The sequence below is a fragment of the Hemicordylus capensis genome, chromosome 2 (genome assembly GCF_027244095.1).
Source record: "Hemicordylus capensis ecotype Gifberg chromosome 2, rHemCap1.1.pri, whole genome shotgun sequence".
Classification (NCBI taxonomy): domain Eukaryota; kingdom Metazoa; phylum Chordata; class Lepidosauria; order Squamata; family Cordylidae; genus Hemicordylus; species Hemicordylus capensis.
Window position 1 is genome coordinate 391,776,999 of NC_069658.1, and position 22,800 is coordinate 391,799,798.

Sequence of the window (22,800 nt, forward strand, 5' to 3'; positions counted from 1 at the left end):
CTTCCACCCCTCTTCCCAATAGCTATCGTGTACTTCTCCCACGTCTCTGGCCCTGTCAGTCCAGCCTTCATAACTTCCTGGAAATCAGGTGTAAGACACTAACTCCTGTGCGAGGGGTTTGTCTGTAGTTGCTAACTGCTGAGGGAAAGACATTGCAGGCATTCTCAAAGCTGTGTGGAAATGAAAGGGTATTTCGACTCTATATATAACCTTGGACATCTGCTTATTTCTCAACCTTCAACCTAAAATAGAAATAGACAGGGTGAGACTTCCCTGGAGCTCTTTCCATGCCTGCACCTTGGGGTGGGGGTTCCATGCATGGGAAATAGTACCACTTTTATTGTTTCTGGCCAATACTGCTTCAGGTTGCAGGGGAAAGGCTCACATGTGAATATCCCTACACATAGAAAAGTAGCATGCCAGAGAGAAAGGGCTAGGCCTCTTTATGGCTATTCTTATGTTACAAAGAAATATGAAATCACCTGAGACACCTTCTGTAAATTATTTTTTTTAACATTTATATCCCGCTCCTCCTCCAAGGAGCCCAGAGCGGTGTACTACATACTTGAGTTTCTCCTCACAACAACCCTGTGAAGTAGGTTAGGCTGAGAGAGAAGTGACTGGCCCAGAGTCACCCAGCTAGTATCATAGCTGAATGGGGATTTGAACTCGGGTCTCCCTGGTCCTAGTCCAGCACTCTAACCACTACACCACACTGGCTCTTGGAAGTAGTATGGGTCAGAATCAGACTTGCTACTCCCCACCCTTTTTTTTTTAAAGAACCAGACCTTCTTTCCAACTAATTTAACCAATTAATTTACTTGCAACTCACCAATGTGTGAACCATGTTGCTGTTTTCTCATGCGAACATGAGCTAAAGTGTTTCTAGTAGACTTTGTTTTGAACCAGCACAACTCCAGTAATAGCTGAAATCCATTGCCCTGTTGATGGGCTGGATGTGGAGAGGAGTGGAAGAAGACTTTTGGCTTTGTATAAATCGAATTGTATGGTATCCTTCCAGTGTCACCTGCATGTCCTGTGATCTTCCTACTGAGAGGAAACTCTTGCAGCTAGTGGTGTACACATCTAGACTGCACATCATGCTTTATGCACCCAAGGCTTGACTTGTTTGTATGCTACATGTAGAACCTGAATGTTCTAGCATAAGAATCACCTGGGATTCCTAGGTATTTTCAACAAAGGTGATATAGATCAAATGTCTGTTGCTTAGGCCACAAGCTGCTTCCTGTGGCTAATGAAACTGGGAGTGCTTTACCCATCTGTCATCTTACGTAGCTCCATAAACCTCAAGTTTCATTTCTCCTTCCTCATCATCTACAGCCATACTACTGTGGCAGGAGAACTCTGGATTCTTTCTTGACAAGCACTTGAGGTTCAAACATGGTGCACCTGTAGCACTAAAATTAAACCCTATGGTCTTTAGTGGTGGGGTGGGCTGAGACAGCTAAAAGCAGATGTAGGGTTGAGGCCTTTGTTTTCCCAAATAAACCTAGAAAGCTACATGTGACTGGAATACAGCAATCTTGGTTCCACTTTATTCCAGAGAACAGCTGACTAAAACGAGACCTTCATGCAGCTAATAAGCAGCTGCTTGTTAGCACATGGCCACCTTGGGCTAGTATCATGTTATGTGTAAATGTGAAAAGTGGCCACATATCATTCTGCTCTCCTCCTGATTACAATCTTGCTGTGTTTACCAGATGGTATACATACTGTACACACGGAGCTAATCTTGAATGTACCCAAGGAACCTAACTGTACATAGGCACCAGCTTGCAATGTAAAGCAAATTCACACCTCAACTTGATAATGAGGATAGAGCCTTCTGCTTTCCTGCAATACCTATATTAGACAATTAGCATTTCAGTTTCCCTTCCCTTGCTACAGAAAATTAGAAGGTTCTATCTCTTGCTGAGAATGGTATACTTCCAAATAGTGGGGGAGGGTAGTTCTATCCAAAGTAGTACCCTTTAACTGCATGTTAGGCTACTGGTACCTCTTTCAACTGAAACTTTAAGTTTCCACTCATAGCTTTTCATTATTATTATTTTTAAATGTAGATCTTTATTTCTTTGTAAGAATATAATCTGTTACTACATATAACTCTGGGTGGCTTTAAAAAATTCTTTATAAAACAAGAGGATTTAAATTAGTCCTAAACGTGGCATTGAGTGTGACTCATTCCCATCTAGAGACCTGCTGGTTTAAGACAAAGCTGTGTCCTTTGCTTCAGCTGCCTTGCATGCAGGCTGTGATCTTGAGAAGAAAGTTGAGAAGCCTTGAGCTGGCTTTGGTTTAAATGGGAGATCTCTCCCCCGCCCCATGGATATGGATGGGAAGAGGAGGATAAAGCTGCCTCTTCTGCAACACAACAGCAAGACTAGTCCATTATTCATGTTGTAATTAAAGAGTTCCTTGAAGGCCAAGTTCCCCCTGAGAATTATCGTTAGCAGAGGGAGAGATGTCTTGATAGGTGCAGCACTCCAATGCTACTGAGCCCTTTGCTACATCCTAGTTGCTTCTTCCCCAAAGGCCTTCTGCACCCTCAGGAGCCACTGATTATGTGGGCAAGTTGTCTGTGAATCTGACCTTGCACTGGCTCGCAGGTCAGCACTTCACCATCCACAGTCATGAACCCCTTGGGCTCAAGGGGCTCAAGCCGGAAGGCTTTCACAGGCACATAACGGAGATATGGGTTATTGAGAGCCAGGTGAGTTCCTTTCTCCATGGCCATAAAGAACCTGATCATTGCCATTCTGGAGACCCCGGCACTCACACAGAAGAGATGGATAGCATCATCATACAGTTTGGCTGTGGGGGCCAGGAGGAGGTCCGCCCCCAAGTGGGACTGATGGATGCCAACGATAGAGATAAACTCCTCTTCCGGTGCTACGATCCAGTGTTTGGGAACTGGCTGGTCAAAAGGTACCAACAAGGAGTCCTTCAGCACAGAGCCCTCCCTTGAGGATGGCAGCACAGACTGAGGGAGGATATGGACAGAGTTCTCATTGCTAAAACAGTCTTGATAGGCATGCTGTGCTGGCGGGGAGCTCTGCTCCTCTGCAGAGGGCAAGGGGCCTGAGGTGTGGCTTGGCTCCTCTGCTGGCAGGTAGGAGAGGCGACCCTTGTAGACTTGGAGGGTGGTCAGGAGCTGGAATGTGCCTAAAGTAAAACGAGCACTGCCCAGTTTGCGGTATCTCTCACTGACAATGTCCACATCAGAGACAAAACCCCAGCTGAAGCTAAGGAAGGAAAAGAGGCGCTTTCCTGAGGCTGTGCACAGAGACACAAGATCCATTGGCGAATGTAGGCCTTTGCAGAGGAAGTACGTACAGTTCATCAGCAGCTCATCCTTGACAACTGGGCCCTTGCTGTGTAGGGGCAGAGAGAGAGAGAGTTAGTGAATATGCTATGGAACTAGAAAGCCACACACGGCTAGGCTGAAATGCATGGGAAATAGCACATGTTTCCTTTAAGATGCCTGGGTTCCTACACTCTGCAAGCCCCAGTTGACACCCAACCTTGTGCCACGTTGTTGCTGCTGCAAAATTGCTTTCCAATGGTCAACTACTGAAATAGATCACTAGCCTGTAAGAGTCACAATTACAGAGGTGCTTGCTCCCATCATGTCAGCTAGGTGAACAGCACTGGCCTGAAGCACAAACCCATGTGATTGGTGCTTGAATATTTTGCTGCTGTGATATGCAGGCCAACCATACAGCAGTGGTTCTGCAGGAGCATTGCTAATGCACTGATTGAGCCATAAGCCCCTTGGCTCTGGAAGTGTGCTTCTATTAACTGCCTTTCACCCAACAAGGGAGGAAAGAACTGAGAAAGTGGTCTGATTGGCTAGTGCCTGTGCACGCCCTGAACAATCCTCTTGTCTCCGAGTGGGCCTAGGCATTTTCTCGGGGCCTCATTTCCTTGTGATGGAAACCTGAGAATTAACAGCAGCATTTGTGGAGAGGAAGCCAGGTGGCTGAAAGGCAAGGAGCCCATTAGTGACACCCGCCTCCACCATCTCCTCTCCCCCTCCCCAAAATGAAGCCCACTAGGAACGGAGGATTAGTCACAGAGCAGATGGAAGAGGTGGCCAGCTGTGCAAGGGGCAGAGGCCAGAGCTGGGGTGAGTTCGTTGGGGGGTTGCCGTCTTGGGGAAGGAATAGAAACCGGAGCCGAAGGACTTCCAATTAAGCGGCCTTTGTGAAGGCAAATGTTCCCCAACCCCCTCCTTTTCCCAACATGTGACAGCAGTACTAAGAGACCCTGGATGCCATCACCTGTCGAGCGGAGTCTGTGAGTGCAACAGCCATGCGGAAGCAGCACTACTAGGGAGAGGCAGGTCCACATCTAAGGGCAAGACCTGGATGGCTTGTGGAAGAGCTCTGAAATCAGACGGTAACTGAGCAGGGCCTTCACTGACCTCCTCATAGAGCCTCACAGCCTTGTCCTTCTTCTTGGCAGGCAGAATAATACAAAACTGGAGCCATATTAAGACAGTGTGTTGTACCTGCATTCCAGTGGCTGTACACAGGTACATGTTTTTGTGTGAATGACCGTGCCTGTCTTCATTCGGAAAGTGAATCTGTATCTCTTGTATCTCAAATACATGAGATAGATAGATGTGCTGTAGGGATGTGCATGGAACCAGTTCGAATCCAAACCACATTCAACCCAGCCTGGTCTGGTTCCGGTGCTGGTTGAACCAGACCCAGTCTGGTTTGACTGCCAGACCAATTCGGGGATCTACTCGTAAAGGGGAATACGGTGAAGATTCCCCTTTATGAGTAAAGGGGAAGAGGGGCTACCTAGAGCTGGAGGGTGCAGGAGGGGAGTCAGGGCTACTAACTTTAATCGGCAGTGTTGGGGGCGGCAGCTCCCTACCCCTGCCAGCATCCTCCAGAGTCTCCTGGGCCAACTGGCCTGGTTCAGACCTCTGCACCAGTTTAGTGACCTGTGTGCATGCTAATTTAGGTCACTAAAATGTCCTCCATGCGTGCATGGAAGCCTAAACCAGGCCACAGCCGGCCTGGGCCACTCTCGATGACGCCGGCGGGAGGGGGGGTTCCACCCCCAATGCGACTATTAAATTAAGTAGCCCTGATTCCCCTCTCGAACCCTCTAGCTCAAGGAAGGCTCCCTGCCCCTTTACTTGGAAAGGGGAATCCTCACCAGCTTCCCCTTAATGAGCAGATCCCCGAATAGATCCAATTTGAACCCAGACCTCTTGAACCGGAGTTCAAAATGGACTAGTTTGCACACCCCTCGTGTTTCCCGGAAATAAGTCTTGAGTGTCCCACAACCCTCAGGGTCATATTTTTGGGAGATACAGACAGCTGCAGAGGGCAGTGGGGAGGATTACCAGAAAGCATCCCGCCCTGTGTGCACGGAAGCATTCCCCACATGCAGCGCTTCATGTGAATGGAGGCCAGTGTGTGGCTTGCAAAAGCCAGGAGGCGACTTATCTAATGTAAAAGACATCATGGGCATAATGGAAATCGATAATACATAATGTGGATTGGCAAACTAAAACAAAAAGAGCCTCTCTGCCCCTTTTCATCCTGGGCATCCTTTGAAATCTTCTGCGCATACAAGTATTGCGATAGCTGCCATTATGTGCAGTCTAAGGGAGCCGTAAGGCTCCGTTTGAGGCTGCAGTGAAGCTGCAAGATAAACCCTTCTGCTTCTAAGCCCAGTGGCTGCGGAAACTGCATTACTATATTTATCCCCTCATGGCTCTGCTAGGCTAGGCATGATGGCAGTCATTTGGTTTTTTTAAGGTTTCCTCTAACTTGGGTTCCATGTTGGGCCTCCCTTACCTCATAAATCGTGCAATAAGAGTATAGTCATCATGTAGAAGGGAGGGTTTTGAGGAGCACAATGCAGGTGAGTAGTAACGGGCTCACTCTGTAAATATAAATTGGGACAGCCCCAGATCTTTAAACCATGCCAGGGTTCTAGTGGGCTAGAGAACTGAGCCTGACGAGTGAAGGAACTCTGCGACAAACTCCAGTGTAATGAAACAAGCTGTACAATCCAAGACAGAAAGCTGCTTCACACAACGCTCAGGGCACCTGGAGGCTGGGCCCATCAGCTCCCTGCCTGGGAGGGCCAGTTCTGCACCAGCACTGTGAGACACAGGATTCCATGCTTCGAGTACACTGCTACTGAGCCACCGTTGGGGTGCTTTGAAGTGATGGGCAAGGACCAACATTCTGCAAGAGCCAGTGGCCCCACACAGCCATCAGGAGCAGTGCCCCAATGCATCCCTTCCTGAGAATCCATCCTAGGATGCTGAATTCTGAGGCACAGCCCAACCCCGGAAGTCACAGACCCTCAGCACACCCAAGCAGCCTTGCCTTGTAGTCCTCCGATTCGCCGGCAATCCCTTACCTAGCATAGTGATTGAGAGAGGCAGCCAGGGCATTCCCAGAGCCCCCTGGGAGGATGCAAAGAGGCTTCTGGATAGCCGACTCCCAGTCAGGGCGCTCCATCAGCCCATTGATCATCTAGAAAGGAGAACAAGACTGGTTGAGGGGAAAGGCACACCAGAGCAGTTCTTCATCTCTGAGGAGCTTGGCTTCGGGGGCAATGAAGCACGGTCAGCCCAGAAGTGGCCCATCGCGTTAAAGCACTGTGGCCTGGTTGCAGGAGGAGGAGAGCAATGCAGGGGGTCAGGACACTGGCTGCGTACCCAGAGGCACGGCAGCCCTATTCAGACGTGAGTTATAAAGAAGCTGGACGCGGGTACAGCCCGCTCAAAGCCCTGCGGAAGAGCTGGCCCCGCCCCCAGCACATCACCCACCCACCGGTTGCTGATCATGTTTGCAGCATTTGTCTGAAGAGGCAAATACCGAAAGCCTGAGCAGCGCAGCAGAGGGTAGGTACAGCCTCATTTCTATTAACGTCAGGAGGTGGGGAACCAGCAGCCAAGTGAGTGCATTTTTTTAAAACTCTCTGAACAACAGAAGAGTATTTTGTGTTCCAGATGCACCAAGTAGTCAGCAACGATTAAAAATGATGGGATCATAAAATGTGCCCTATGGACACAAACCAAAGCAAGTCTTTCCCCTTTGAGCTATGCCCTGTCCTCAAACTATCGATATCCCCAACTTCTACCAGTACAAATATTCAGGTTTTTAATTACCTGTATGAAAATATTTGGACTCAACACACCCCACCTGAAATGGTTTGCTTTTCACATAAATACTACAGATATTTTATATTCTGTCGTGCACAAGGGGAAAGTCTAGATTTCTGACTTAAAATCTACAATTGGGGGGACAAATTCTGCATGCAGGACAAGTACACCAGCTGTATAAATACACCTACATTTAATGTTTGGATTATTCCAGCTAGAAAAGATGGATTTATTATCTATTGGGAAGATGCTGATTGTTTTCAGACATCTGCCTGCAACTATAAAGGCTAGGAATGGGCTCTTTTTACAAGTAAATGGGGGGCAGGGTCTTACATGCCCCCAACTTCTGCCATAGATTCTGCACAGGGCAACACAATTGCAGCTGCGCAGGAATTATTCAGCTGATCTTATTTTTTTAAAGTGCTTCCAGTTATCCAAAGCTGAACTTGCTTTGTGTAACAGGACACTAAATCCTAATAGTCCAGTGAGCAGGTTGTAAATTACAGAGTAACAACATAGTGTCTGTTGGGGGAAGTGGGGAGAGAAATAAACCATTTAATGAGTTTTGAAGTCAAATTTACTGTAGGTATTTGTTCCAACAACCCAAATGAAACCTACTCAAAATTATCCAAATGAGGTTTGTAAATATTAAAAGGGGCAATGTGCTGAAAACAGGCAGTGCTTCTGTGAAGCAAGGTGAGACGGTCACCTCAGGTGCAGGCACAAGGCAGGGCCCTAGCCCACCACCACCATGGGTGCCACCTCATGGGCCTCCCTTACATCCACTGCCAACACCTTTCCTCACCCTACTGGAGCATGCTGTTCACTTTCCCCTCTTCACCCCACTTTGGGGGGGGGGCGGGGTGTCTCCCCTCTTCCCTGCCACAACACAAGCAGGTTGCCTCTACCTGGCTAGAGGGTGGGGAGCAGCCAGAGTGTGCTGCCACTAGCTCAGCAGCACGGCTTGAGGAGGCCGAGCAGAGCACGGGGGCGGGGGTGTCCTGTCGACCTCTACCTCAGGCAGCAAAACGTCTTCTGCTGCCCCTTGCTGAAAACATTAATTTTGATCTTGGTTCAGCAAGGTGGAACTGGAGTGTCTATAGCTTTGGTAGCTGCACAGAAGGGAAAATGTCAGCACATGAAGCTTCCTCAACAACTGCAGCACTTTGGTGGAAGAAGTCCATCACAGCAGAAGGGATAAAACGCTGCTGAAGATCACTGTCAATACAGAGTTTGGCAATCCCATGCTGACTCACCCCTTCCAATGGACTGTGCCCTGCATTGTGTTACAGTAGGCGTGTAGCAAGGCTGACAAATTCCCTTGATCTTTGCTAATCATGTGCTGCCCGCCTTGGTCTTCTGTGGTGGGAAGGTGATCATCAGTGCCACAGGAGGACAGGAAAAAGCAGGGGGACACCCCACCCCACCCCCATATTTGGCAGCATCCCAACCACCCCCCTTACCTCGTACAGCAAGCCATCCCCAGCCATAGCGACCAAGGCATTGCACCGGGAGATGTCCTCCTCCTTCATCAATTCCCAAGCATGGTTGTGTTTCTCTAGGGAGAAAGACAAAGAGTCAGTAGGACCTGCAGGTGGCATTGCCTTATGTAAACTCAAGACTCCCCCCAGAAACTGTGTGTGGATCTGTGTGTGGATCACTGATCTTCACTCTTTTTAAAGTGGGGGCCACTTTGTCAAAATACTCTCTTTCCTAGAGTCTGTCCCTGGAAAATCGCTGCCTCTGTTAGGAACAAAGGAATATAGCAAGCTGAGTCAGACCATTGGTCTATCTAGCTCAGTATTGTTTTCACAGACTGGCAGCGGCTTCTGTCCCTGTTTTTGCATCATGGGGATGCCTGGCCCATTCCCTCCCACCCCTGCTATTCGCCAGAGTTGCCATTCTTCCAGATTTAGCTCCCTCCCTGGGGGGCTGAATGCATAGTGGCTGATGTAATGCACAGCCTACCGCCTCCATACTGGTCCGTTCCAGGCTGCTGCAGACTTCAAAGGTTTTCAGCTATTGCAGAAGCTGCGCTTCCACGGGTTTCCCCATGGTTGTGAATGGGGAAACCTTCAGAAATGCAGCTTCTGCCATTGCTGCTTCAAAACACTGTCAGGGCTTCCTTCGAAGTCCACAGCAGGCACGGGATGCAGGTAGGGATGTGCACAAACTGAGGTTTGGTGCCACTGGGGTGTGGGGAGCGGGATCTTTAAAAAGGAGGACAGCAGGTCCTTACTTGCTCTCTACTGCCCCACGCAGCGTCCTGCTGCAGCAGCACTCCTCCCAAGAACACACGCACAGCACCAGAATTCACATGGTGTCCGCACATGCACGGATGTCATTTGCGTGCTCAGCATGGTATTACTGATCACACCAGTGGCATCCACACATGCACAGGCATCATGTGTGTGCTGGCTCCGTGAGCAGGTTCTTGGGAGGAGTGCCCCCACAGGAACCTCTGTGGGGGCAGCAGAGAGCAGGACCTGCTCTCCTCCATTTTAAAGATCAGCATGGTGTTGCCAACCACGCAAATGTCGGCGCATGCGTGGATGCCGTGTGCACACACACGGGTCCTTGCAAGGAGTAACGCCACTGCAGGAAGCTGCATGGGGCAGCAGAGAACAGGTAAGGACCTGCTCTCCTCGTTTTTAAAGATCCTGCTTGCCTCTCCACCCCCGCACCCCCGGTGGCATCAAACCTGTGTGCGAACCTTGGTTCACACACATCCCTAGACGGAGGTGTAGGCTGCACATCATGTCAGCCAGTGTCTCTAGTGCATGTGCACATATATGGGTGTAAAATACTGAGGCACTATGCAGGACACAGTATCTAGCAGGTAGAAATCAGCAATGTGTAGTAGTGGGTGGGGAGGGGGGCCTTGGGCAGTCATCCTTGGTAGGAGAATTGGTGATTGAAGTCTATCCCTATTTTCATCTGCAAAGCATTGGAGAGTATGCTATTCCCACCTGAACGCTTCCTAAGAGGATGTATAAAGTCAATCGGTGTAGGCACCCCAGCTGAGAAGTTCACTCAACCACACAGAAATGCTTGTTGCCATTTTGGCTTTTTCCAGAAAAAGCTTGGGAGAAATAAGGGAGATGGGAAAACAGTGGACTGAAGGACAATACCACAACCTTGAAGAACTTGAAGAAGAGCAAACATCCCTGACAACTCTTGCTAAGGAAACATTATTTGGGTCTCCCTCTCTTTTGAAAAATGGCATTCAAGTTGAAAGACCTGCACACATGATTGAACGATTCTGTAGAGCTCTGTGGGAATTAAGGAGAGCAGGTGGTGGTCCTCTGAGACAGTCTCCTGCCTACAGCTGAAGCAAGTTTGTGCACTGCGTGCCATACCAATAATATCACAGCAGGGCCAGTGAGGAGTTTGCAGGGATGGCAGCTGTGGGTGAAACTTGGAACACTGCTAGGTGTGGAAGTTTGAGTGCCACCTCTTTGGAGGAATACAGTGGCCAACTCTCCAAGACTGACCTGGAGTCTTTAGCAATCAGAACCAACCTCTAGGCGACCACTATAAGCACTCCTGGGTAAGTTAATAGCTTGATCTTGTGCAAAGTATTAAGAAAATAATACAGGTGGAGAAAATCTCTAAGAAAAAGCATTAGTCAGAGTTGGCAACCTAGTCACCCCAGGACATGACTAGGTCTGTCTCACCACCATGTGGCGAATGAATGATTGCAGTTTGTGTCTTGGTCAGGCACAATGCTTACCTGTCACAAACATACTGAATGTTATGTTTGCTTCTGTCAACATGGGCTGCACTTGGGACGTGAACAGATGCAGTGCCCGGCCTGAGCCACTCTGTGGATTCAACAGCACCATCACATGACAGGGACGAGGAAGCAGTCCATGGATTCCTCCTGCACAGAGATAAGAGAGTGTGGGAATCACGGTCAGGGGTCAGGATAGGCCCTGTGAATCAATATAATATCTTGCCTTTCTCATTCTGGCCCAAAGAGACAGAGAATTTAAAAAGGCAATAAAAAGTTCATTTGGTTGGCTAACAAAACTGGACAGTTAAATTCACACACACACACACACACACACACACACACACACACACACACACACACAGGGGAAACAGCCAGTGGTAAGGGGTTCAGTCATTTTATTTACCAACCAGTCCCTCTCCGAGAACCTTTTTGGCTGAAAAGGAAAGGAAAGATAGTGCTGTCGAGTCGGTGTTGATTCCCAGTGACCACAGAGCCATGTGGTTTACTTGGTAGAATACAGGAGTGGTTTACCATTGCCTTTCTCCCACGCAGTATGAGATGATGCCTTTGCCGTTATCACTGAAGTGAGCATCTGCCTCCAGCACCTTCCTATATCGCTGCTGCCGATATAGGTGACGACAGATATATACACACACACGGCACAGTCTGGGAAGCACACCAGTGGGGATTTGAACTAAGAGCCTCTTGCTCCTTAGGCAAGCTGCTTCCCCATTGCACCAACTCAGCTGATTTGAAAAGCAGTAGTAGATGGAGCTGGAACTGAAAATCACCCCTGCCGCAGTCAATCCCAGCAAAGGCCTGAAGGCTGAATGATGCAAGGGAAAGGGAGCTGTCCCCAGGCAGCAAACCTCAGTAAGGCCAGGAAGCTCAAACTGTGGATCAAAGGGCAAAAATTCACTGCAGCTGGAAAACAAGTCATGGCTGGCATTGCCCCCTCTCCCTCAAGACACTGAGTGGAAACTGTGCAAGTGGCAGCAAGATGAAGTTGCCACTCAAGTTCTCTCCTCAGAGCCAAGAAGAGTCAAGAGGGTGGGCCCTGCTGCTGGCCAAGAGAGCATAGGTGGGGTGGGAGGTGCTCCTGCTGGAAGCAATGATGAATCCCCTTTGGTATTCAGTTTGCCCTGGCCTACAGATTCTCATCTTGAACAGTAAGGCTGCCCACTGCTCCAGGCGCCACCCCTCAGTCAGATGGTTGGGGCAGGGCTCTGTTCCCAGCGGGTGGCTTCAGTAAGTCAGTCTGGTCTTGGCTCCTCCGCTTCCAATACAAATGATAAGAACTGATTCCAGCCCGGTTTCAGAATCATGAACAAAAAGATAGCAAGCAGGAAAGCTATTTTAACACTGAAGTACAAAATAAAATGCCACCACACTAAATCAGACCTGAACCATAATTTCCCCAAGCTTTGAATGGTTGATCCATTTTACAACTGCTTTTAGTTATGCTGATTTTTCAAAATATTGTCTTGATTGTGTATGTGTTTTGTGTGTTGCTCTGAAAGCTTTTGAAGCAGAAAGGTGCGGGGCACATTTTGGAAAAAGCAAAACAATGTGCTTGTAGTCAATGCAAGAAAACACCTTCCCCCCATCTTTTCCCCTGGCAGTAAACTACTTGCCACACCAGTTTTCAGTTCACAATGTACCTTAACCTTACCAGCCATGTAGGCCAGATGTGCCTTTGCCTCTGCATCCATCTCAGTGTGCTCTGATGCCCCGAAGAGAAGTGAGCCAGTTGCAGCTCAGTGACTGGCAGGTCCCTCTCACTGCCCTGGCCCCTGAAGATCAGGTCAGGAATCAGAGGCTAGGCATAACATTCCCCTCCACAGCCATGCAGTGCTCAGTCTCTCACCCACTCTCTGTTTCCTGATGTGAGTCTCACAGGAGGGTTGCAATTACTTGGCAAGCAGGAGCTGGGGGTCGGGGGGGGGGGAGAAGGTGAAGGTATCTATCTAAGTAGCATCAGTTCTAGTGAGAGACTACATTAGTCATGAGAAGGACTTGTGACTAAAACTGAAAAGGAGGAAAGTCACCCCGAATCAAAGTTCTTTTTGACAGCATGCACTTGCATGAGCCTGTGGGAAATGGCATCAAATCAAGCAAAATCTCTCAGCCAGATGGAACCCAGAACAGGACCCTCCTGTAGGTCTGAGTGTGTGGAGGGATGGGGCAGAAGTCATAAGAGTGAAGAAGGCATTCCCTCAGATAACAAAAGGATTCTTGGAGTTAATGTCAAAGGCTTTGTGGGGACAACTCTGACCAAAGGCCACATTTGGGCTTCCAGCCTTCAGTGCTTACTTCCAGATAACACCTTCACCACCACTCTTAAAACGACTGACCAAGACTTTGGTTGAATGCACAGGCTTACTTCAATTGTATGCATTCATAAAACATTGCTCTTGCTTAAACTTGGAGCCAACCACTAATCCCCAGCCAAATTACTGAAACTGCCATTCCCCAAAGACACGCACACATCCTTCCACTGCTACCGCCGTTCCTATCTGCATTGGATGCAGAAACCCTGCTAGCAGCAACAGTGGCTTTTCCAAAAAGTGTTGTCAGACTCAATTAATCATATGTGGAGATTATTTCCCAGTGTGTTCATTGCTCACGAGCTCCATCTGACTGCTGCATCACAACACAGGGCCATTTCAGGCTCTGGCTCTGCATTTGTTAAGAGCGCGCAACGCACACACACACACACACACACAGACAACATAATGCTCAGAAATTGCGAGCAACATTAATGATTAAGAAGTGGAGGGCTGATGTGTATGACTTCAAACACTTCCAGATCCAAATAAGTGTTCAGTGGCCATGCAAAGAAACAAAATCCTGTTCTTAATTCCACTCCCCCAAACACACACACACAGCTCAAGAACTTGTCCCATTTATAAAAGGCTCGCTAGTTAGCCTGAAGCGATTCCCCTTTTACAGCCATCTCACCCTTCCAGCATGATGCTGACAGTTACAAAAGCAGCAGCTATCATGTCCTAAAGGGAAGCCAATTTGAAGATGAAACTGCAGAGAGAGAAAATCAGATTAGCTTATCTTCCTGATGGGCGTTTTGGACAATTTGGGTTGTGTTTGTGTTAATAAAGGATTAGGATTGTGGAAATGTAGAGTGCATGGACACAACAAACAGGAATTAACTGGAGGTGGACTAGCACTGGGGAGACCTGAGTTCAAATCCCCATTCAGCCATGAAACTAGATGGGTGACTCTGGGCCAGTCACTTCTCTCTCAGCACAACCTACTTCACAGGGTTGTTGTGAAAGAGAAACTCAAATATGTAGTACACCGCTCTGGGCTCCTTGGAGGAAGAGCGGAATATAAATGTAAATAAATAAATGGAGCAGAATAAATAAACACAGAAAAGTATGCAGAATATGAATGTCTTGTCCCCTGCACTTTAGAACCTTAGCAAACCGGTGTTCTTATGTACACATTTATATGTACCATGCCAAAGTGGGTATCTCAGATTCATCTCAGGCCATAAATCACCTTGGTGTGGGTTCACACAATCATGTTAATGTCAGTAAACCACATTAAACCTAGACCATGATGATTGTGTGAATCAGGCTTTAATGTAAATATTGACTTCAGAATTCCCTTCCCTCGGTACTAAACATATTTATTGTGGCAGGGGCACGGCGCAGGCCAAAGGCAGAAAACTGTTTTTAAACCTGTTCTAAGTAGTATGAATTTCAGGGATGGATTCCAGCCAATGACAAGTCTATCTGTGAAAACAGTCCATATCATCACTTAATATCCCATGGGCGTGGGATTAACCTTCCACAGCCCATGGTCTCCAATCTGTGTTTTCAAACAAATGGAATCTTGCTTATCTCTCACAGGAAGAACATGCATATGATTTCCCTCAATCCTTTTTAGAAGTATTAGATTATCTCCCACTGACCCTGAAGATTTGGGAAGGCCCCCAGGATATTGGTTCACAAAGCTAGGACATGTTTCTTTACCAGGATCCATAGATGGGGGAGGTCAAGGAAACTGTTGGTCGCAGTACAAATTCAGCACAAACATTGCTGGCAAATTCAAGAGTGTTCAGGGTGGTGATAAAATGAAAAGTAGCACAAACAGGAAGCAGCCACAACCTCTGGAGAAGCAATCCAGAGAGACCATGCTGGGATGTGAGCAATCATCTCTTCGGCCAAGTGAGACACCTGTGCCTCTCCAACACAGCAAGAATAAGGCAGGCAGTACCTTCCGAGAAGGGCCTGCAGATCTGCACTGAGAGGAGCTGAACAAGAATCTCACTGCAAATAGTGGTGAATAATTAAAAACATGCAGCCAGACCTATGGCAGCTGGGGCCAGAGATCAGCAAGGCTAGAGAGGAAACAGCTGTACTGGCTGGAATTCCATGGGAACTTTGTTTGCACTGCAGTCATTTCCCTTGTTCTCGGGTGTGACAAGATGATCCCAACCATTCCATATATCCAATCCACCTTTACACTAAGCTGGAGGCAAGGAGGGACCTGCACACATTCCACTCTTCCCTTAATGTGCTAAAAATGAAAATGTGCCACCAGGAAATTATTACCTCCTTCCTTAATCCTTTTCCATCTGGCTTCTGACCTGGTGGTCTACATTTGTCTGGAGAAAAGGCTTTCCTGCTGATTCTCCTTCAGGTTTCAGTAGTGTTGATACTGTGGCATCTTAGTGTGCCGTTTGGCAAGTGGCACATCTGGATGAGGTGCAGGGGATGGTACTGTGCTGGTCTTACTCTTAACCTTACAGGTGTCTGCTCTGCTCCCTGAGAAATTCAGTGTGGGCTTCCATAGGGGTCAGCCCTATCACTTCTTATCTGTGTGAAGCTACTGGAAGAGAGATTGTCCAAATCTTTGGGGTTGGGTGTCATCAATATGCCGACGACACCTTGCTCTGTTATTTCCTCAATGAGGTAACCAAGAGCAGATGATGCTGTGTCAAATCAGCACCCAGAAACCACCGGCAGACGGAAGGGAGTTAACAAGATGGTGTTTAATCCAGGCAAGAGAGAAGCTGTGCTGGTTGGGAGGCTATGCAATCTCCCACCATCCGCGGTGTAGGTGTTGCTCTGTTTGAGCAGGTACTCAGGCTTAGGTCTTCTCCTGGAGCCACTCCTGAGGCAGGTAGCAGCAGTAGCCAAGAATGATTTTTAGCAGTTATCTCAGATATATCAGCTGCGTTCCTGTGGTGGGAGCAACTGCCTTGCAAAACAGCTATCTGTGGCTGGGCAAGGTGATTGAGAAGGTGGTTGCCTCCCAGCTTTAGGCAGTCTTGGAGGAAATTGATTATCTAGACCCATTTCAAACTGGCTTTCGGGAGGGCTATGCGGTAGAGACTGCCTTGGTCAGCCTGATGGATGATCTCCAATTGGGAATTGACAAAAGGAGTGTGACTCTGTTGGTCCTTTTGGATCTCTTGGTGGCTTTCGATACTATTGACCACAGTATCCTTCTGGAGCGTCTGAGGGGATTTGGAGGGTGGGGGGAGGCACTGCATTGCAGGGGTTTGACTCCTACCTCACGGGCAGATTCCAGATGTGTCCCTTGGAGACTGTTCTTTCAAATCTGAACTTTCCTATGGTGTCCCTCAGGGCTCCATATTGTTTCTGACGTTGTTTAACATCTACATGAAACTGCTGGGAGAGATCTTCAGGAGATTTGGTGCAGCCTGTTATCAATATGTTGATAAAAAATCTATTTCTCCATGTCAACATCATCAGTAGAAGGCATAACATCCCTAAATGCCTGCCTGGAGGCAGTAATGGGCTGGATGAAGGATAACAAACTGAGGCTGAATCCAGACAAGATGGAGTTACTTATCGTGTGGGGTTGGAACTCGGGAGACAATTTTGATCTTCTGGTTCTGGATGGGTCCCGCTCCCCCAGAAGGAACAGGTACACACTGGGGGTACTTCTGAATCCAAACCTCTCCCTGGTGTCCAAAGTTGAGGCGGTGGCCAGAGATGCTTTTTATCAGCTTCGGCTGATACGCCAGTTGTGTCCGTTTCTTGAGATGAACGACCTCAGAACGATGGTACATATACTGGTAACCTCTAGGCTGGATTACTGCAATGCACTCTATGTGGGGCTGCCTTTGTACATAGTCCGGAAACTAAAATTGGTCCAGAATGTGGCAAGTCTCTGGTCTCTGGGTCATCTAGGAGCGACCATATTAGTCCTGTGTTAAAAGAACTACACTAGCTGCCAATACGTTTCCGCGCAAAATACAAGGTACTGGTAAACTATAAAGTCCTAAAAAGCTTAGGCCCTAGGTATTTAAGAGAACATCATCTTCACCATGAGCCCCACTGCCTGTTAGGATCTTCTGGAAAGGTTTGTCTGCGGTTGCAGCCAACCTGTTTGGCAGCTACTCAAGAATGGATGTTTTCGATTGCTGCCCCTGGACTTTGGAATGTGCTCCCTTTTGTAATAAGAGCCTCTTGCAACTTTTCTGGCATCTCTGGCAACTTTTTAAAAGGCACTGAAGACACATTTATGCACCCAGGCTTTTAATTAGATCTATGGTTTAAAAATTTTAATGTTGGTTTTATATGATTTTAATGTTAATGATTATAATTGTTTAATTGATTTAGTTTGGATTTTATTTTGATGTAAACCGCCCTGAGCCATTTTTGGAAGGGTGGTATATAACTGAATGAATGAATGAGATAATAGAATTTAGAAAGAAGAGACACTTTTACAAAATGTATTTATGGGCTGAGCTGATGAGGAGATGTAGCTTCAAAGCCTACCTACTAGTTTCTGAAAACCAGAACAACAGATGCATCATAGCATGCATGACCTGCTTCTTTGACAGTGTCTTTGGATACAACTAGGACTGGCTAGAGATGGATGGCCTAACCCAATAATAGAAATTCTGATGACTGAATGCTCACATGTTCCAACATCATAACTGTCAGCTCTTCTTTGTTCTCACTTCCCTTGCATCTCCCAGGAAGGTACTTTCCAGAGCTGGCTAGGACTTTGCTTCTTATTTGCTAGCTCACTAAATCAAGCTGAGATTTTGCTGACTCCATCATGGACCAAGAGAAGATGCTGAGTCTGATATTTGCTTAGTCACATTTGGGAAGACAAGGAAACAGCACACACCACTCATTAAGGCAGCAGATCATATTTTACAGCAGAGAAAACTCTGAAGACCCCCATCCAGCCCAAAGGGCACTGTATCACTGGGAAACAAGGGCAGGCAAAGGCTAAGCCACCAGATATGTCACCCAGACCAAGGGGACTCTGCAGAGTTAAAGCTTCTCTTTTACTTGTGTTTCCAGTCAGTTTTGATTTCACATGTTTCACATTCAAACATAGATCATTCTGGCTATAGAAAACCCATGGACCCATAGATGAAGGAGCTGACGAGCTATGGATTACAGAGACCTGGTTGGGGGTGGCTAGTGGTCCAGTCTGGTCCCAGTTTCTCCTGGCAGGATACTCTATGGTGGAGCAGGTGAGAGGATGTGAGTGCAGAGGTGGTGTTGCTATGGTCTTCAAGAAGACTGTCTCCCTTACCAGGATCCCCATTGGGGAACTGGCCCATATTGAGTGTCTATACCTAAGCCTAGGGACCAAGGATAGATTGGGTCTACTGTTGGCATACAGTTCACTCCATTGTTCAACCAAGTCCCTAACTGAGCTGACAGACTTGAATATATAAGATACAAATGGCATCTGTTGATGCTCTGGTGCAAACTTGGAATAATGAGCTCACTAGAGCAGCAGACACAATAGATCCTAAGCATCCTCTCTGACCTGCTTCAAAATTAGCCCTGTAGTATTCAGAATTTACGGGAGCTGAAGCAGCGAAGTAGACAACTAGAATGCAAACGGAGAAAGATTCGACTCAAATCCGACAGGTTACAACACAGAGTACACTTGAAAATCTATTCTCTGGCAATGCAAAGAAGAGGACATTCGTTTGCAAGAAGCAAAAGAAGTAAAAGAAGCAATTCTTTTCTGCCTACATTGCATCCACAAGTTCATGTTCAGTGGACATGTCTAGGGTTGTGAAAGGGCTAGTATGAGCCCCACCCCTACCCTCAAATCCAAATTTGGAACCATGAGTTACTCACTGTGACACCTTTAATGATTTTTTCATGGACAAAATATCTCGTATTTGGGACAAACTGGATTCTACAATTAGGGCAGAGTCCATTATGGAGATATCCACCAAATCCTCTTGTGATCAGACTGGATCACTTTCAGTTTGCAACTCTTGAGGATGTAGACAAGCTGTTTAAGACTGTGCATCCTACCACCTCCTTTCTTCACCTTTGCCCAACTTGGCTTATTTTATCAAACAATCAAATTATCAGAGAGGGTCTGATAAACATCATAAATGCTTCCCTGAGGGAGGGTAGGATGCCTCCTTGTCTTGAGGCTATCATTAGTCCAAACTTGAAAAAACCTGCATTGGACCCCTCATGCAACTATAGGCCTGTCTCTAACCTCCCATGGTTGGGCAAGGTGACTGAGAGGGCAGTGGCCTCTCAGCTCCAGACAGTCCTGGAGAAAACTGATTATCTAGACCCATTTCAAACTGGCTTTTGAGTGGGCTAAAGGATTGAGACTGCCTTGGTCGACCTGATGGATGATCTGCAATTAATTATTGACAGGGTGATTATGATTGATTCTGCTGATCCTTTTGGATCTCTTGGCGGCTTTCGATACCATCAACCATTGTAACCTTCTGGGTCACAGGAACACAGGAAGCTACCTTATACCAAGTCAGACCATTGGTCCAACTAGTTCAATATTGTCTACTCAGACTGGCAGCAGTTTCTCCAAGGTTGCAGGCAGGAATCTCTCTCAGCCCTATGTTGGAAATGCCAGGGACGGAACTTGGAACCTTCTGCATACAAGCATGCTGATGCTCTTCCCAGAGCAGCCCCATCCCCTAAGGCAGGCATCCCCAAACTGCAGCCCTCCAGATGTTGCTGAACTACAACTCTCAGCATCCCTAGACACAATTTTTTGTGGCTGGGTATGCTGGAAGTTGTAGTTCAGCAACATCTGGACGGCCGCAGTTTGGGGATGCCTGCCCTAAGGGAAATATCTTACAGTGCTCACACATGTAGTCTCCTATTCAAATGCAAACCAGGGTAAACCCTGCTTAGCAAAGGGGACAATTCATGCTTGCTACCATAAGACCAGCTCTCTACCCCTGAGGGAAGGTGGGATTAGGTGGCACTGTTTTACAGTGGTTCTGTTCCTACCTCTCAGGTAGATTCCAGATGGTGTCATTTGGAGAATGTTGCTCTGAAAAGTGAGAGTTTCTTTATGGAGTTCCACAAGGCTCCATACTGTCTCCAATGCTTTTTAACATCTATATGAAACCACTGGAGAGATCATCAGGAGATTCTGATGACACCCAAATCTATTTATCCCTATCAGCTTCATCCGGAAATGGCATAACTTTCCTAAATGCCTGTCTGGAGGCAGTAATGGGCTGGATGAGGGATAATAAACTGAAGTTGAATCCAAACAAGATGGAGGTACTGATTGGGGGGGGGGTCAAGACCCAAGATATGATCTGCCTGTTGTGGATGGGGTTATACTCCTGCTGAAAGATCAGGTACATAGCTTGGGAGTGCTCCTGGATCCATCTCTCTCTCTCTGGTTTCTCAGGTTGAGACAGTGGCCAGGAGCACTTTTTATTAGCTTTGGCCTATACATCAGCAATGCCAGTTCTGGAGGTAAATGACTTTATAACAGTGGTACATATGCTGGTAACCTCCAGGCTTGACTTCTGTAATGCACTCTACATGGGATTGCCTTTGTATATTGTCCGGAAACTACAACTGAAACAGAATGCGACAGCCAGGTTGGTTTCTGGGACAACATGAAGGTACCATATAACACTGATTTTTAAAGAATTGCAAGGGCTACTGATAAGTTTCCGAATGAAATACAGAGTGCTGGTTATTAGAGAATGCTGGAGATTAGAGACAGGCCTATGGTTGCCCAACGCTGAGGGGTCCAATGTAGGTTTTTTCAAGTATGGACTAATGATAGCCTCCTTAAGACAAGGAGGCATCCTACCAAGCCCTGAACGGCTTAGGTACAGGGTACTTAAGAGAGCATCTTCTTTGTCATGAATCCTGCCACCTAGCAAGATCATCTGGGGAGGTCTGGCTATGGTTGCCGATGTCTTGTGTGGTGGCGACTCAGGGCCAGGCCTTCTCTGTGGCTGTCCCAGGCCTTGGAATGCACTCCCTGCCAAAATAAGAGCATCTCCAGCATGGTGTAGTGGTTAGAGTGCTGGACTAGGACCGGGGAGACCCGAGTTCAAATCCCCATTCAGCCATGAAACTAGCTGGGTGACTCTGGGCCAGTCACTTCTCTCTCAGCCTAACCTACTTCACAGGGTTGTTGTGAAAGAGAAACTCAAGTATGTAGTACACCGCTCTGGGATCCTTGGAGGAAGAGCGGGATATAAATGTAAAATAATAATAATAATAATTGCTTTTTAAAAGGCCTTTTAAAGATGCACCTGTTTCCTTAGGCTTTTAATTAAAAGTAATTTTAAACTGTTTAATTGTCATTTAATTGAAATTGTTTTATTCTGTGAGATATTTTTGTTTTTATTCTGTGAAATTGTTTTAATTGCTGTAACTTGGATTATGTACACTGCCTATATATATATATATATATATATATATATATATATATATATATATATACACATACAGTTGGCAGTATATATATATATATAGAGAGAGAGAGAGAGAGAGAGAGAGAGAGAGAGAGAGAGAGAGAGAGAGAGAGAGAGAGTTGGCAGTATATATATAGAGAGAGAGAGAGAGTTGGCAGTGGTGAGCAAATATATATATATATATAGGCAGTGTACATAATCCAAGTTACAGCAATTAAAACAATTTAATATATAGGTTTACCATTGCCTCCTGTACAATATGAGATTATGCCTTTCAGCATCTTCCTATATTGCTGCTGCCTGATATAGGTGTTTCCCATAGTCTGGGAAACATCCATCCATCCATCTATCTACCTATCTACCTTCCTACCACTATATATATATCCTACCACTATATCCTACCACTACCACTTCCTACCACTATATATATAGATATATAGATATATAGAGAGATAGAGAGATAGAGATAGAGAGATAGAGAGATAGAGAGATAGATATATATATAGTGGTAGGAAGTGGTAGTGGTAGGATACATATAGTGGTAGGAAGGTAGATAGGTAGATAGATGGATGGATGGATGTTTCCCAGACTATGGGAAACACCTATATCAGGCAGCAGCAATATAGGAAGATGCTGAAAGGCATAATCTCATATTGTACAGGAGGCAATGGTAAACCCCTCCTACCAAAAGAAAACCACAGGGCTCTGTGTGCGCCAGGAGTCAACACCAACTTGATGGCACGCTTTACTTTACTTACAGAGGATGGCAGGGAACCACTTTGGCATGTCAAGATCTGATCTGTTGTGCTTAAGGCAAAGCAAAATACATAAATGCAAATTCATAAATGCAAATCAAAGTTCTGGCACAACACCACAATTGTGTGAATCAGCAATCGGCAAGGTTGGCTAGAGAATGATGGTTTTCAACATTCTCCCCTGACATTGCTGGGTGAGGGAGCAGGGGCGTAACTATAATAGGGCAAGGGGAGACAGTTGTCTGGGGGCCCACTGCCTTGGGGGGCCCCCAGAGGCAAGTCACATGACTGACTCCCCCAGCCGTGCACCCGCCTGAGCCTCCTTCAGTTGTATTCATCCTCTGAAATTGATGTGAGTGTTAAGACCTGGAGCTACCAGAACAGCATGTCTTTCTCAAGTACCATTAAATGACTTGCATCATCCACAATTTACAAAATCTTACTATGCTTTTTG

The 22,800-nt window shown here is 46.8% G+C and overlaps 1 protein-coding gene across 1 annotated transcript in view; it reads right to left on the bottom strand.

The window, feature by feature from the left end:
- Positions 1–525: 525 nt before the first annotated feature.
- Positions 526–22,800, bottom strand: part of SPHK1 (sphingosine kinase 1) — a 52,362-nt gene continuing 30,087 nt past the window's right edge. The window contains exons 2-5 of the mRNA XM_053288380.1: positions 10,896–11,045; positions 8,626–8,720; positions 6,415–6,530; positions 526–3,392 (exon numbers count right to left, since the gene is read on the bottom strand). Of these exons, the coding sequence (XP_053144355.1) occupies positions 2,567–3,392; positions 6,415–6,530; positions 8,626–8,720; positions 10,896–11,045 (1,187 nt within the window). The 3' untranslated portion in view covers positions 526–2,566. The remainder of the gene's footprint in view (positions 3,393–6,414; positions 6,531–8,625; positions 8,721–10,895; positions 11,046–22,800) is intronic.